General features: G+C 44.2%; 1 protein-coding gene across 1 annotated transcript in view; it reads right to left on the reverse strand.

The window, feature by feature from the left end:
- The window catches only part of YLPM1 (YLP motif containing 1), a 68560-nt gene that overhangs the window by 48290 nt on the left and 4764 nt on the right, over positions 1-15506 (reverse strand). The window contains exons 2-4 of the mRNA XM_040975281.1: positions 7672-7908; positions 6722-6901; positions 2331-3325 (exon numbers count right to left, since the gene is read on the reverse strand). Of these exons, the coding sequence (XP_040831215.1) occupies positions 2331-3325; positions 6722-6901; positions 7672-7908 (1412 nt within the window). The remainder of the gene's footprint in view (positions 1-2330; positions 3326-6721; positions 6902-7671; positions 7909-15506) is intronic.

Below are 15506 nucleotides of genomic sequence, written 5' to 3' on the forward strand. Positions count from 1 at the left end.
AAAAAGAGAGGAAGTCTTCCATCTGCTAGTTCACTTGCCTAATGATCACAACAGCCAATATTGGGGTAGGCCAAAACCAGGATCCAGCAGCTTCTTCTGGGTTTCCCATGAGGGTGCAGAGACCCAAGCACTTGGACCATCCTCCACTGGTTTCCTAGGCACATTATCAGGGAGCTGGATTAGAAGTGAAGCAGCCAGGTTTCAAAAAACCAGCACTTTAGGCAGCACCTTAATGTGCTATGCCACAGCACTGGCCCTAGTTAAGTGTTCATTTTAAGGAAGACTAACAAACACAAGGCTCCTCCAAAGACAGTGATCAATGCAGACAGAAACTACAGCTAGAGTTATTTGAAAAGAAAAGGTGAGTTCGTGATGGTCAGAGCAGGAGGAGGAAGATGGGTGGCAGAGACTAGCAGGCACATTTACAGTAACTGGCTGACACATGCAGAAGGACAGCTCAGCTAACTGCTGCTCCACAGAAGCAGATCTAGACAGAATCCAAGTTGCAGAGATTTATTTAGGATCCAGGTAAAACATAAACATCCCAGAAAAAATTGTCAATGACTTGCATGGCAGTGTTCCTTATCACACTGCCAGTATTTTGGTTTTTTTCTTATGTTTGCTTGTTTTTTTTTTTTAAGATTTACTTTTATTTGAAAGGCAGAGTTACAGTGAGAAGGAAAGATGGAGAGATAAAGATCTTGTACCCACTGGTTCACTTCCTAAAAAAACCAGAGCTGAGCTCAGCTGACCCAAAGCCCAGAGCCAGAGGCTTCTTCCAGGTCTCCCTAACGGCTATAGGGGCCAAAGGATTTGGGCCATCCTCCACTGCTTTCCCAGGCCACAAGCAGTGAGTTTGTGGAGCAAGCTGCAATATAAGCCGGCACCCATATGGGATCCTGGCAATTGCAAGGTGAGGATTTAGCCATTGAGCCATCATGCTAGGGCCAAGAGAAAAATTTAAAATAGGTCCTAAACTTATAAAACCAAGACTTGGTAGACAAAGAAAGAAAATACTGAAAGAAATCCAGGGAGCAAGAAATATCCTTCTTGAGGGATTAAAAAGGTAATTCACTGACAGCAAATTATTCACCAGGTCTGAGAGACAATGCTCAATCCAGGAGACAGATACAAGTTGAAATAAGAAAGATGCATTCACTAAATAAAGACTACAAATGTGTCAGTAATTACTGACTGCATGATCTGAATCATGGCATTCAAACCAGTGCTTACAGGTACCTTTTGCTACAGCTCCATCTAAGTATAGACTCAGCTTCTACTACCCCAGCACCGTGATCCCAACTGAGTACACCACCTTCGCCACTCAGCTCCCACTTGCAGGGCACAGAAGCAGAATAAGCTACCTCACTTACAAGAGATAACACCGTGTGTGAAGAAGTCTCTATCAAGGCTTCTTAGCATAAACTTAGGAAACAAAGTAAAAGTTCTGTTTTATAAGACAATGTACACAGTGTCTTATAGTAGTTATCTCCTGATGGGAAAATTACGACTTTCACTTTTTTCCTGTAATGTTTGAATTTTATGTAAGAAGCATGTATTTCTCTCCAACTGATTTTTTTTTAAATCAGATTGAAAACTCACTTTTTTCTATAAGAAAATGATCATTGATGTAGACATGGGAAGAAAGTATGTTTACAAACTTGAAAAAAATGAAATTAATAATTTTTAACATATAGAAAAAGACAGAAATCACTACTTTCTAAAATTTTTCCTACAGAAAGATGTAGTTCAGACAAAAGATAAGCAAGTCTCTACTTGAGGAAACTATAAAGGATGTAAGTTCCATGGGAGCAGAGATTCTGTCTAGTTATTTTTACTGCTCTAAGCACAAAATAGGAACTTAATAAACATTTGCTGAACAAATGGAGAAAAATAAAGTTCCATTTACTCTTACACTAAATTTAATAATTGCTTTCCTTATTCCTGTAGAATATCACCTTAATTCAGTTTCATCTCTAAAAACTGGCAAATTACCTAATAAAATGAATTTGTCTATTCATCAATGAAAAGCAAATAAAATCAGTTGTGTAAATGTTATTTCTGAAGCTAAAAAGTCAGTAAGTAGGATAAGCATTATTCTAAAACACTATATTCATTCTGGACTGTAATCTCCACATGTGTGATAAAAGCAGCCATATCACATCATATTATGTTCAGTAAGTGAGCAATAATAACATCATTAACTGTAAACTAGAAGTGTACAAAAAGCACAGAATAAAAATTGTATAAATGAAGTTTTGATTCTTTCAAAGTCTAAGCGCATAAAATAAGCAAATTCAAGAAAACAAACAAAAAAAAAGTGGACCTACCTTGGGCCTCTTGGACCTTCCATATAACTGCTTCTAGGAGGATCTGGAAGCAGTCCACCTGACCTCCCTGGCATGTCCTTGGCTGTAATGATTGGCTGTGGTGGAGCAGCTGAAGACTCCCCAAGTCCTTGCTCAGATGAGAATGAACCATATGGTAGAGTAGACTTGCTCAGAGGACCTTTAGAATTCATTTGATCCGACGGACCAATAGAGGACTGCAATGGAGGATGGTAAATGGAGGGTGGGGCTGAACCAAAAGACACAGGAGTGGGAAGTAGTGCTGGTCTAGGCTTCTCTGGATGCTGTGAGCTCTGAGACCCAGAGGCTGGAGGAATTGGGACTGTTGCTAGTGGTGGAGGCATCCCTTGTGGAACTCCAGGAGGCGGTATTCCTGGAGGAGGTGTAGCTGAAGACAGCGGTGGGAGGGGTATAACAGGTGGTGGTGCCGAGGAAGAGAGTGACGGTGGGGGGAGAACTGGCGGTGGCCCTGTAGAAGAGAGGGAAGGAGGGGGGAGAACTGGAGGCGGCCCTGCTGAAGAGAGAGATGGAGGTAGCCCTGGTGGGGGGACAGAGGTTGGTAGAGAAGGAGGCATCACTGGTGGGGGCATGCCAGGTGGTGGCACAGTTGTAGGTAGGGCGGGGGGCATCACTGGCGGTGGCAATGATGGAGGCAACACTGGAGGGGGTATTGCTGGTAGAGGTGGAGGCATCTGAGAATATGGCCCAAAAGGAGGTGGCATTGACATGTTCCCCATAAACTGGTTCTTCACGTTCTGAAATGTGGTGACTCTCTCCTGGAGATAGCTCTGGGCGGCCTTCATGTGCCCCTGCCACGTTTTCCACTGCTTCTCATACTCCTGAAGCTGGTCTTTGTGAGGATAGGCACGGAGCTGCTCCTCCCACAGCTGGAACTCTCTCTCCCACTCCTGGTAAAGATGCTGAAACTGTTGCTGCTGCATCTCGTAATGCCGCAGCTGCACATCCACAGACATGGTCTACAAACAAAAGGGGAACATCGGGTCAAGACACTCATGAGAAGAAGTCCCAAATGAAAGCAGTAAGGAACCAGAGACATATGAAGTCTTAGGGAATGAGATCTCAAGAAACTTTAGCAGGGCCTGGCGGCGTGGCTTAGCGGCTTAAGTCCTCACCTTGAACACCCCGGGATCCCATGTGGGTGCCGGTTCTAATCCCGGCAGCTCAACTTTCCATCCAGCTCCTTGCTTGTGCCCTGGGAAAGCAGTCAAAGCTTTGGGACCCTGCACCCACGTGGGAGACCTGGAAAGAAGTTCCTGGATCCTGGCTTCGGATTGGCATAGTATCGGTCGTTGCGCTCACTTGGGGAGTGAATCATTGGACAGAAGATCTTCCTCTCTGTCTCTCCTCTCTGTGTATCTGACTTTCCAATAAAATAAACAAATCTTTAAAAAAAAAAAAAAAAGAAACTTTAGCAGGCTAAGGATAAACCTGTTTAATCTCCTTTCAATGATAATCATTGTTCTTTCTACTTACTTATGTAATTTATCACAGATATGGAAAATCCTATTGTATATTAAAGCATACAGCTATCTCAGCAATATATATTTTTCATGTTGTTAATATTACTGAGTTATTTTAAGAACTGAAAATTGGGGGAGAGCAAATTGGGTAGCTGGGTTCAGGTCCTGGGGTCTACCTATATAGTGGGGGCTCGGTTCCTGAGCCCCAGGGACAGGGGAACTGGTGGGACTTGGGCTGCTTGGCCCAGATCCTGGGACCTGTCTTCTAGGTGGATGTTGTTTTTGTGAACCCCGGGAGTGGGGAATATAGTGGTGCTTGGGTTTCCTGGCCCAGGTCCCAAGGCCCACCTACTAGGTATGTGTCATGTTTGTGAACTCCAATGGTGGGGAATTTGGCGAGGCTTGGGTTGCCTGACCTGCGTCCTAAGCTCCACCTTCTAGATGCGTGTCAGGTTCATGAACCTCAGGGGTAGGGGACTCAGTGGGGCTCAGGTCACCTGGTCTGGGTCCTGAGGCCTACCCGCGGGGTGGGTGCTAGGTTTAGGGGGATCCAGTGGGGCTTGGGTTGTCTGACCCGGGTCTCAGGGCCTGCCTACTAGGTGGGTACTAGTTCTGTGAGCCCCAAGAGTGGGGGATCCAGCAATGCTTGGGATGCCTGGCCCGGATACTTAGACTCATCTGTAAGAACATGTCCTACTTAATGAAAAAGGTGGAGCAGGGGACACGGACCCTGTTGCAAAAGGAGAATATGGCAGCACATTTGGTGCTGCAGCAGAAGGAGAACAGAACAAACTGGACAACAACCCCAAGCAAACGAAGAGAGGAAATAACTTTGGTGAATGGAGCCAATGGACATTGGGAGGGTGACACCATCCTCGGATCAGTGAAATCGGCAGCATTTCAGAATTATCCAAACCACTTGGACAGAACCTTCAGAACATGTACACAGTGAGACTCTAGGTTGATATGAGGTGGCGGTTCCTCATTCCTGGGTACTGGGATTTGTGGAAAGTCATGCATGAGTGGTATTCCCTTTTGCCTTTCCCTTTTCCCCAGGAACAACAAGAAGAAATAGCAAATTTGGAAGCAATGAGTTCACCCAACTTTCCCTAAATCTTGATCCTTCCCACCCTGATCAACCATGTAATCATTATTTTTAAAAATAACATTAAAGGGCCCGGCCCAATAGCGTAATGGTTAAGGTCCTGGCCTTGAACACACACAGATCCCATATGGGCACCGGTTCTAATTCTGACAGTTCCACTCCCATCCAGCTCCTTGCTTGTGGCCTGGGAAAAGCAGCTGAGAACGGCCCAAAGCCTTGGGACCCTGCACCCACTTGGGAGACCTGGAAAGAAGTTCCTGGCTCCTGGCTTCAGATCAGCGCAGCACCAGCCATTGCGGCCACTTGGGGAGTGAATCATCAGATGGAAGATCTTCCTCTCTGTCTCTCCTCTTCTCTGCCTTTCCAATAAAATTAATAATAATAATAATATTTTTTAAAAAACCTGAAAATTGGGGGACAGCACCATTACACAATAGGTTAGGCCTCTGCCTGTGATGCTGGCATCATATATAGGTGCTGGTTCGAGTCCCAGCAGATGGAAATGTTGCATTTCCAATCCAGTTCCAGCAAATGTTCCTGGGAAAGCAGCAGGATGGCCCAAGTCCTTCAGCCCCTGCAACCACATAGGAGACTGGGAAGAAGCTCCAGGCTCCTGGCTCCAGAGCTTCCTCTGGGTCTTCCATGTGGGTGCAGGGGCTCAAGAATTTGAGCCATCCTCCATGCTTTCCCAGTCCATAAGCAGGAAGCTGGAGTGGAAGTAGAGTAGCCAGACTTAGAACTGACAACCATATGGGGTGCCAGCACTGTAAGGAAGAACATTAGCCTTTGAGCCACCACACCGGCCCCAATTTTTAAAATTTATTTATTCCTTATAAAAGTCAGAGTTATAAAGAAAGAGGCAGAGGCAAAGATAGAATCTTCCATTTGCTTGTTCACTCCCCAGAAGTCATAATGGCCAGGGCTGGGCCAGGTGACTCCTCTGTGTCTCTCAAACGGGTGGCAGAGGCCCAAACATTTGAGTCATCTTCTGCGAGGCCACTATAGGCAGCTGGATTAGAAGTGGAATAGCCAGGACAGGAACTGGTACCCATATGGGACACTGGCGATGCAGGCTGTGGCTTTTACCTGCTATGCCACAATTTTAGTCCCATAAAACTATTTTTTATACTTTCAACGTAGTGAGATGGAAGAACAAAGGAGAAACAGAAGAGAGAAATACACTCTCACACGCTGGTTCACTTCTGAGATGTTTGCAAAGGCTGGACCAGGGTAGAAGCCAGGAGCCACAAATGCTAGGCAGGTATCCCCACTCGAGGGACAGGGACCCAAACAGTTGAGATGCCTCCCAGGGTGTGCATCAGCAGGAAGCCAGAGTCAAAAATGAGAGCTGAGTATCAAGCCCAGGTACTCAGATTTGGAACATGGGCATCTTAGCCACCAAATGCCAGCCAGGCCCTCACATTCATTATCTTTTACATCACATTTGCTTAGATTTTCTTGGTGAGGGTTGTTTTAGTCTTTTGGGTGGGTTTATTTTCTTGTCTGTTAACTAGGGATTTGCAGCAAATCACAAGCAAACTTAGAGCTACATGACAAATTCCTCAGCAACAGTACTCCAGCATCTGTCCTAGGCTTACACACTAAAAGCCTTCACCACAGCTACCACACCCCAATCCCCAGGGCACCCCAACTGATAAGAAAGTGGGCAACCCTTGGAAAATAAGTGTCAACACTCCACACTGTTTTTCACACTTCTTGCAGGAGTTAACAAATCCTTAAATGTCTTAGAGCAACAACGACCGTGTGTCCGCTCCAGAAGCACTCGCCTGCATATGTGGCGGCTGCTGTATCATCTGCTGGTACTGCTGCAGGATCTGCTGTAACTGGGTGTGCTTCTGCATGATTCCCTGATACTGGAAGCCGACCCGGTGTTGCTGGTGCTGCTGCCAGTGCGCTGCTGCAGCCTGCAACTGTTTTAATCTGGCATTTTCTTCTGGGTCCTCAGACTAAAGACAACAAATGAAAGTTTCTTTATGCAAGTCATCAAATAAAAAATCACACTAACATCTCATAAATGTATTATCAAATCAAGATATGGTTGACAAAAGCCATTCTAAAGCACCTAGCTTCATCTTGTTATCATGGATACTCACACACAGTTTATCAACTCCACACGCCTCACTTTTCCTAGAACAAAAACGACTTCATCAGCAGGAAGTGAACCTACAGTGATAGCCTTCTTCACTCAAGAAGCCATCCCTTCCTTTTGGGGGGCAATGGAGTCACTTATCACCAGTGGAATACAAAGCAGTCATTATGGATCAATGAAATTTTTACATAAGGTTCTTGAGAGACTAAAGACCCCTGGATGGATGTGAGAATTTTCCATGTGCCAATTATTACAGTTAAGATTTCAGCAACTCTCCAAGTTGACTTCTGGTTGGAAAGTGCATGTTTCAGATGAAAACACTGAAAACACTTGCCCACAGCTGTCATGAGCAAGTGACAGGACCTGGACTGCAGCCTGGACAGTCTGACCTTAAAACCTGGAGCTTTAAACCACTGCCCGGTGCGGTCATCATGAACACATCCTGGCATTTCCCTGGAGTGCTGAGACATTCAGAAAACTTTCTGATTTTTCACTCTCAAACTAGGAAAAAAAATCTCTCTAAACATGATGTTGTAACATACTACATTAGTACAAACACAATTTTATCTAAACATGAAAACACAAAAACTAAACAGCTTCACAAATACCAAATCATCGTATGGTTACCTGGGGCTCCTCAGGTGGGAGAGGGGGCGCAGCCTCTTCCTTCAGAGGAGGTAAGGGGGGCTCCTCAGATGCAGGCGGTTCTGAAACTTGACTTGTGCCAGGCACTGTGACTTCTTCTTTCACTGGCTCTGGTGCATCCTTTGCTACCACAGGACCCTTTTTGTGGCCTGGCAAATGCACCTTAGTCCTCTGCTGCAAACTGAGCAAGTGCTGTCGATACCAATACTGCTGCTGTTCCTACAACAGAAACCATTTTTAAGGATCTTAATTGACAGGCATCTATCTTTGCAACTTGGTAGTAACAGGAAACTACACCAATATGAGTTCAATTGTCTATATAGGTAAGAAAGGCAAAGATGGTCTGATAGAGGCAGTTTAACAAAAAGCTGGAAAAAAAAATCCAGTTTCCCTCTCAAATTGATACATTTAATTCAGCATACGACTTTACTACTTAAAATGTGCTTCTAGGGACCAGCATTGTGGCACAGCACATGAAGGTGCTATCTGCAATGTCTGTATTCCATATGTGTTCCAGCCGCTCCACTTGTGATTCAATTCTTGCTGAAGGTCTGGCAAAACCAGATAACCCAAGTACCCAGGCTCCTGTCACCCTCACAGCAGACCTGGAAGAAGCTCCTCGCCTCAGCTTGGCCGAATCATGGTTAATGAAGAGTCAACGTGGAAGTGAATCAGCAGAGGGAAGACCTTTCTCTGTTTCTCCTTCTTCCTGTAACTCTTTCAAATAAAAAATAAATAACTCTTTAGGGCCTGGCATGGTGGCCTAGCAACTAAATTCCTTGTCTTGAAAGCGCTGGGATACCTATATAAGTGCTGGTTCTAATCCCAGCAGCCCTTCTTCCATCCAGCTCCCTGCCTGTGGCCTGGGAAAGCAGTCCAAGATGGCCCAAACCCTTGGGACCCTGCACCCACATGGGAGACCTGGAAGGGGCTCTGGCTCCTGGCTTCGGATCAGCGCAGCACCAGCCATTGCAGTCACTTGGGAAGTGAATCATTGGACAGAAGTTCTTCCTCTCTGTCTCTCCTCCTCTCTGTATATCTGCCTTTCAAATAAAAATAAAATAAATCTTAAATAAATAACTCTTAAAAAAAAAAACAGGGCCTGACGCAATCTTCACAATCAACAAAAAACAGCAACAATCAACCAAACGAACGAACAAAAAAACACCAAAAACTTGCTTCAGGAGAGAACAGCAGATGTCTTGCTAAGCAATAAAAGTAAATTCTGTCAATATTCTAAGTATTTAATTTTGGGGATGGACAGTACCTTTTATTTTTTTAAAGATTTGGTTATTTTTATTGGAAAGACAGATTTGCAGAGAGGTGAGAGAAGATCCTCTGTCTGCTGGTTCACTCCCAAGTAGCTGCAATAGCTGGAGCCGAGCCAATCTGGAGCCTGGAGCCAGGAACTTCTTCCTGGTCTCTCATATGAGTGCAGAATCCCAAGGACTTCAGCCATCCTCCACTGCTTTTCCAGGCCACAAGCAGGGCGCTGGATGGGAAGTGGAGCGGCCAGGACATGAACCAGCACCCAATTGGGGATGCTGGTGCTTGGAAATGGAAGATAGCAGTAAGTTTTATTAATTTTCTTGAGAGGCAGGGAGAGACTATTGCTGGTTCACTCTCCAAATGCCCAGGAAGAAGGAACTCAAAGATCTCCTATGTGGGAAGCAAAAATTTAACTTATCACCTGATGCCTCCCAGGATATGCATTTGCAGGAGGCTGGAATCAGCAGCAGAAGGGATTCACACCCACACATTCAGTGATATCAGATGTGGGCAGCCCACGCAGCATCTTAACTGCTACACCAAACATTCATCTCTACTTGTTCTTAATCTCCCTTTAATCTATACAGATGAATCCACAGGGGCTCTTATGTAATGAGAATATCCAATCTGCCTTTTGATCTCACCAGTGTTCCTCCCTTAATTTTTAAAATTTTTATTTGCTGGGCCTGGTGCAATGGCTAAGTGGCTAAAGTCCTCACCTTGCACGTGCCAGAGTCCCAAAGCCTTGGGACCCTGTACCCGTATGAGAGACCCTGAAGAAGTTCCTGGCTTCATATAGGCTCAGCTTTGGACACTGCGACCATTTGGGGAATGAACAAGTGGACAAAAGATTTTTCTGTCTCCCCTTCACTCTGTGAATCTGCCTTTCCAATAAGTATTTAAATAAATCTTTAAAAAATTTTAGAGAATACATTTAAGCTTCATTATTTGTGAATTTGCTACTTACTAAGATTTTTATATCTAATCCTAAAATCCACACTCATCTTTCCAGGTCATTCATGAACATGCAAAGGTCCATGAAAACTGCATGTGGCTTGGAACACAGTGATGCCCTGCTTTTTTGTTTCTACCTTCTCTTTAATAAACAAAGTACCCTTTTTTCTTTTTTTTCTTTCTTTTTTTTTTTTTAAATTGGAAGGTCAGATTTACAGAGAGAAGGAGAGACAGAGAGAAAAATCCTTTGACCACTGGTTCACTCCCTAAGTGGCTACAACAGCCAAGGCTGAGCTGTGCAGATCCAAAGCCAGGAGGCAGGAACTTCTTCTGGGTCTCCCACGTAGGTACAAGGTCCCAAGGCTTTGGGCTGCCCTCCACCGCTTTCCCAGACCACAAGCAGGGAGCTGGATGGGAAGCGGAGCTGGAAAGAAACCAGCTATAAGGGACCCTGGTGCATGAAAGACAAGTACTTTAGCCACTAGGTCATTGTGCCAGGCCCAAAGTATCCTTTTCATGATCTATTTAGTGCCTCATTTTCCACACTTGGTTGCGCTTTTGCACTTTAAAATGGCCCTCAAGCATAGTGTTCAAGTGCTGCTCAGTATTTTTTCTCCCCCCCCCCCTTTTTTTTAAGATTTATTTTATTTGAAAGGCAAAGCTACAGAGAAAGAGAGGGAAAGACATCTCCAAGCTCCCCTCCATTGATTCATTCCTCAAATGCCTACAATGGCAAGTGCTGGGCCAGGCCAAACACAGGAGCCTCATTTGGGTCTTCCGTTTGTGTAGAGGCCCAAAGACTTAGGCCATCCTCTACTGCTTTCCTAGGTATATTAGCAGAGAACTGGATTGGATGTGTAACAGCTGAGAATTGAACTGGTGCACAAATGGCCAACACTGCAGATGGTAGCTTAACCAGTCACACCACAATGCTAGTTTCACTGCCCAGTGCTGCTGCTTTTTTTTTTTTTTTAAGATTTATTTATTTTTATTGCAAAGTCAGATATACAGAGAGGAGGAGAGACTGAAAGGAAGATCTTCTGCCTGATGATTCACTCCCCAAGTGACTGCAATGGCTGGTGCTGTGCTGATCCAAAGCCAGGAGCCAGGAGCCCCTTCTGGGTCTCCCACACGGGTACAGGGTCCCAAGGGTTTGGGCCATCCTTGACTGCTTTCCCAGGCCACAGGCAGGGAGCTGGATGGGAAGCGGGGCTGCCTGGATTAGAACCAGTGCCATATGGGATCCCGGTGCATTCAAGGTGAGGACTTTGGCAGCTAGGCCACCGCGCTGGGCACTGCTCAGTGCTCCTAAGAACAATAAGCTGTGATGTGCCTCAGTGTTGCTGGCTGTAATGTTCAAGGTTTGACTGGTTGATGAGAAGGTAGCCACAGAATCACCTAACTTTGCATGTCCCCAGAAGCAATGGTTCAGAGCCATAATTCAGGTGACCAGAACTGCAATGCAGAGGGTTAAGCCACAGCTTGAGACACCAGCACCCTGACAGCCCAGGCACTTGCCACTCATTCCAGGCTTCTTTCTCCAGCCTGGACCTTTTGGGGAGTAAACCAGAATGAAAGGTCACTCTTCCAAATACATAAATAAGTCATTTTTTTTTAAAAAAAAGCAGCAATTGTCCAGTATTCACTAATTCAGAACACAAACAAGAAAATTTTTTTAAAAAGTATAACCAAAACAAGCAAAATCTTAAAAATGGAACGTTCAGATAAGCAGTGACTAACTGAAGCATCACCTCTCAGAAACAACTACAAGGGGGGGGAAGAAAGAGAAACAACTACAGGACTTCAATATCCTAGTAACCATTATATAATACTCCAGCTACAAGGGTGTTTAAGAAAAAACAAACGTTGCCTTAACCCTAAATTGTCCAATGAAGAACAGCCCCATCTACCAGCACTTCTATGATTCACAACACTACACTGACGAGGCTGTAAGATCTTATGACCGCTACACTGGAGAACTTCACAACCCGTTACTGACAGTTGGGCATCTGACAGCAGTGCTTCAATACAACAAGACAGGATCTTACAATAAGTGATGTAAGAGAGAATGACCGAAATACCAAAGGTTGACAGACAGTCCTGCAAAAACTGGTAAATCCTTGCAATGTGTTTTCAGTAGATCTAAAAATAAAAAATGATATAGAATATCACTGTAAAACTTCACACCCAAAACTGCAAAGAAACCAGATTTGCACTTTAACATTCAAATATAATCACATTTATTAAAAGTCTGAAATTTGCCTATTCTTATCATTTTGAGATTTTTTTTCGCAGACTATGTTCCAACAAACTTTACTTTTTACAATAATCTTTTGGTCTCTGTGTTAAATGAATTAATCTGCTTTTATCTGTCATTTTACAATCTTTGGAGAACCAGGATTCTTACTTTAATATTTTATTACATAATTCCCCCCAATTTTCCATTTGCAAATATATATATATATATCTTTTTAAAACAAATTACAGATTTCTTATCTTTTTAAATAATTACTTTTTCATTTAAAAGGCAGAGTATCAGGGAGCAAGAGAGAAAGAAAGATCTTCCACCTGCTGATTCACCCTCCCACAAGCTACATCAACCAGGGCTGGGCTAGGCCAAAGCCAGGAGCCAGAAAATCTATCTGGGTCTCCCCCAAGTGCCAGGGATCTGAGTCCATGGGCCATCTTCTGATGCCTTCCCAGCTGCATGAATAGGAAGCTGAAGGGGAAGCAGAGCCCTGGGACGAACGAAAACCAGCTCTCCTAAACAAGATGCAAATTATAGCAAGCAGTAATTAAATCTACTGTCCTACAACACCAGTTCCCTTACTTTTTTTTTTTAAAGGACAGTGTTTTTGGGCCCTGTGCGATGGCATAGTGGTTAAAGTCCTCGCCTTGCAAACCCAGGATCCCATATGCCTGCCGGTTCTAATCCCAGCGGCACTGCTTCCCACGCAGCTCCCTGCTTGTGGCCAGGGAAGGCAGTTGAAGACAGCCCAGGGCCCTGGGACCCTGCACTCATGTGGGAGACCCAGAAGAGTTTAAGGCTCCTGGCTTCGGATTGGCTCAGCTCCGGCTGTTGTGGTCACTTGAGGAGTGAACCATCGGACGGAAGATCTTCCTCTCTCTCTCCTCCTCTCTGTATATCCACCGTTCAATAAAAATAAATAAATCTTAAAAAAAAAGTGTTTTCATTGCATTTTTTTTTTTTAAGATTTATTTGAAAGGTAGCATTACAGAGAAACAGGAAAAGACAAAGTGAACTTCCACCCACTGGTTGATTCCCCAAATGGCTGCAAGAGCCAGGGCTGGGCCAGACTCAAAGTCAAGAGCCAGGAGCTTCATCCAGTTATCCCACGTGCATCCAGAGGCCCAAGGACTTGGGCCATCTTCCATTGCTTTCCCAGATATATTAGCATGAAGCTGGAGCCAAAATGCAACAGCTGACAATCAAACTGACACCCCTATGGGATGCCAACATTGCCAAGCAACAACTTAATCCTCTATAGCACTATGTTGACCCCAAGGATATTGTTACAACTAATAAATAATGTTTTTTAATTTTTAAAATTTATTCTCACTGCTTCTAACAATCACAGAGATGGAGATCACTCATTCGCTCTCCAAGCATCCCTTGTATCCACCACGGAGCCAGGCTGCAGCCAGCAGCCAAGAACTCAAAGTAACCCATGCAATTGGCAGGCACTCACGGCTTGACAGCCACCACCTGCTGCCTTCTGGATGCACTGTAGCAGGAAGCTGGAATCAGGAAAAAGTCAGGACTCGAATCCTGGCATTATTATATGGGAATGCAGAGTCCCAAACACCATCATACCTACCCCTGTTCCTTTTTTTCATGCACAGAACTTAATTTTCTTGGAGAAATGCCTTCTGCTTTTCCCACACCCCATCTGGCACTAACCCAGAGTAGGATGTCAGTGAGTGTTTATTAATCAACTGAAGACTTCCCCTCCTGGCCACATTCTCATTTGTACCTGAAACTTGTTCAAATCTATAGGGAACAATCAATTCTAACTTACTAACTCCATCTTGAAGTACAACTCATAACTGTTAGTTTTGTTTTTAATTACCAAACACAGAAACAGTTCCCAAGATATAATTATTTTCTATTCAACATAAAAAAGAGCACACTGATCATAAAAATAGACAATAAAATAGAATTTAAAAATTTTTTTAATTTCAATCTTCTTCCATTATTTTAAGAACAAAATTTTTTTTTAATCAATAGGGTTATCTTTTAGCTTTTAAAAATAAATTATAGTTCTTCAAACAAAAGCTAAAAGTTGCCCTTGCTTTGGTTGCTTTGAAAGTAACCAAGGGGCCCAGTGTGGTAGCCTAGTGGCTAAAAGTCCTCACCTTGCACGGGCCAGAATCCCATATGGGCACCAGTTCTAATCCCAGCTGCTCCACTTCCCTTCTAGCATCCTGCTTCTGATCTGGGAAAGCAGTAGAGAACGGCCCAAAGCTTTGGGACCCTGCAACCGTGTGGGAGACCCGAAGAAGCTCCTGGGTCCTGGTTTCAGATCAGCTCAGCTCTGGCCATTGCAGCTACTTTGGGGAGTGAACCAGCAGATGGAAGATCTCTCTGTAGCTCTTCCTTTCACATAAAAACAAGTACATCTTTTAAAGACAGAGTGAATGAAGGGATTCAAAATTCCCTACAAATAACATTACTAAAAATATGTTGATCTAATCAGGAAGCCGTTTCTGCCCACTGGCTCCTGCCACAGCTGTAAAAAAGGTACTAAATGATTTCCAGGGAAGGAAATGTAAGGCAGGTTGTTCGTGTGTAATGATTTAAAGTGAAGAGTTACTTTCTCTATACTAGCTGATTATTATAAATACCTGCAATACTGAATATTCAGTCTTATATCCTAAAGCAAAGAGGGAAAAGCCTGGTAAAATAATAATAAAACAGATTTCCACTTTAGAAGTTTGTTAAAAATATTCTGACCTAAATACTTTTTAGGTTTGCATTCTACTCAAGGAATTGGGATCAACAGGTAAACTCAGCCCAAACCTTCCTCCAGCCTTCCTCAGTCTCTCTCCTTCATTCCAGCTTCTTGCAAGAACTGTCTTTCCCTACTACCCGCTCTCCCTCATCTTCCATCTCTTCTGATCAGTGCTATATGGCTTTGCTTACTACGAAACTGCTCTTGCCAGCATCAATACAATCTATGTTATTAGTACACTAACTTAGCCGCACTCTCTTGCCTGACTTCTGAGTAGGACTTGACCCAGCTAACCATTCTCTTCCGGCTGAGAAGTATCTTCCCTTCTTGTCTGAGGTGCTCGGGCCTTTCTTCAGTGGATCTCTTAGCTGTTGCTCTTCTGCGGTGAGGGTGTGGAGTGAGCTGGCCAGTGTTAAACCTCTCACTCTACATGCATTGCCTAGGAGACCTTATCTACTTCTGTATCTTCACTGACCTTTTTCTTGCTAACTTTCACCTGAACTTTATTTCTGAAGGGCCTCAAACTCAGGAGTAAAACAACTCATTTCCTCCTCATCCCCAGATTCCCTCCTTCCTGGGTGCGGTCCAGGGACCCAGGACTCATCCTCAATGTCTCCTACC

Source organism: Ochotona curzoniae, unplaced genomic scaffold (genome assembly GCF_017591425.1).
Source record: "Ochotona curzoniae isolate NIBS_2020 unplaced genomic scaffold, NIBS_Ocur_1.0 contig_2688, whole genome shotgun sequence".
Lineage (NCBI taxonomy): Eukaryota > Metazoa > Chordata > Mammalia > Lagomorpha > Ochotonidae > Ochotona > Ochotona curzoniae.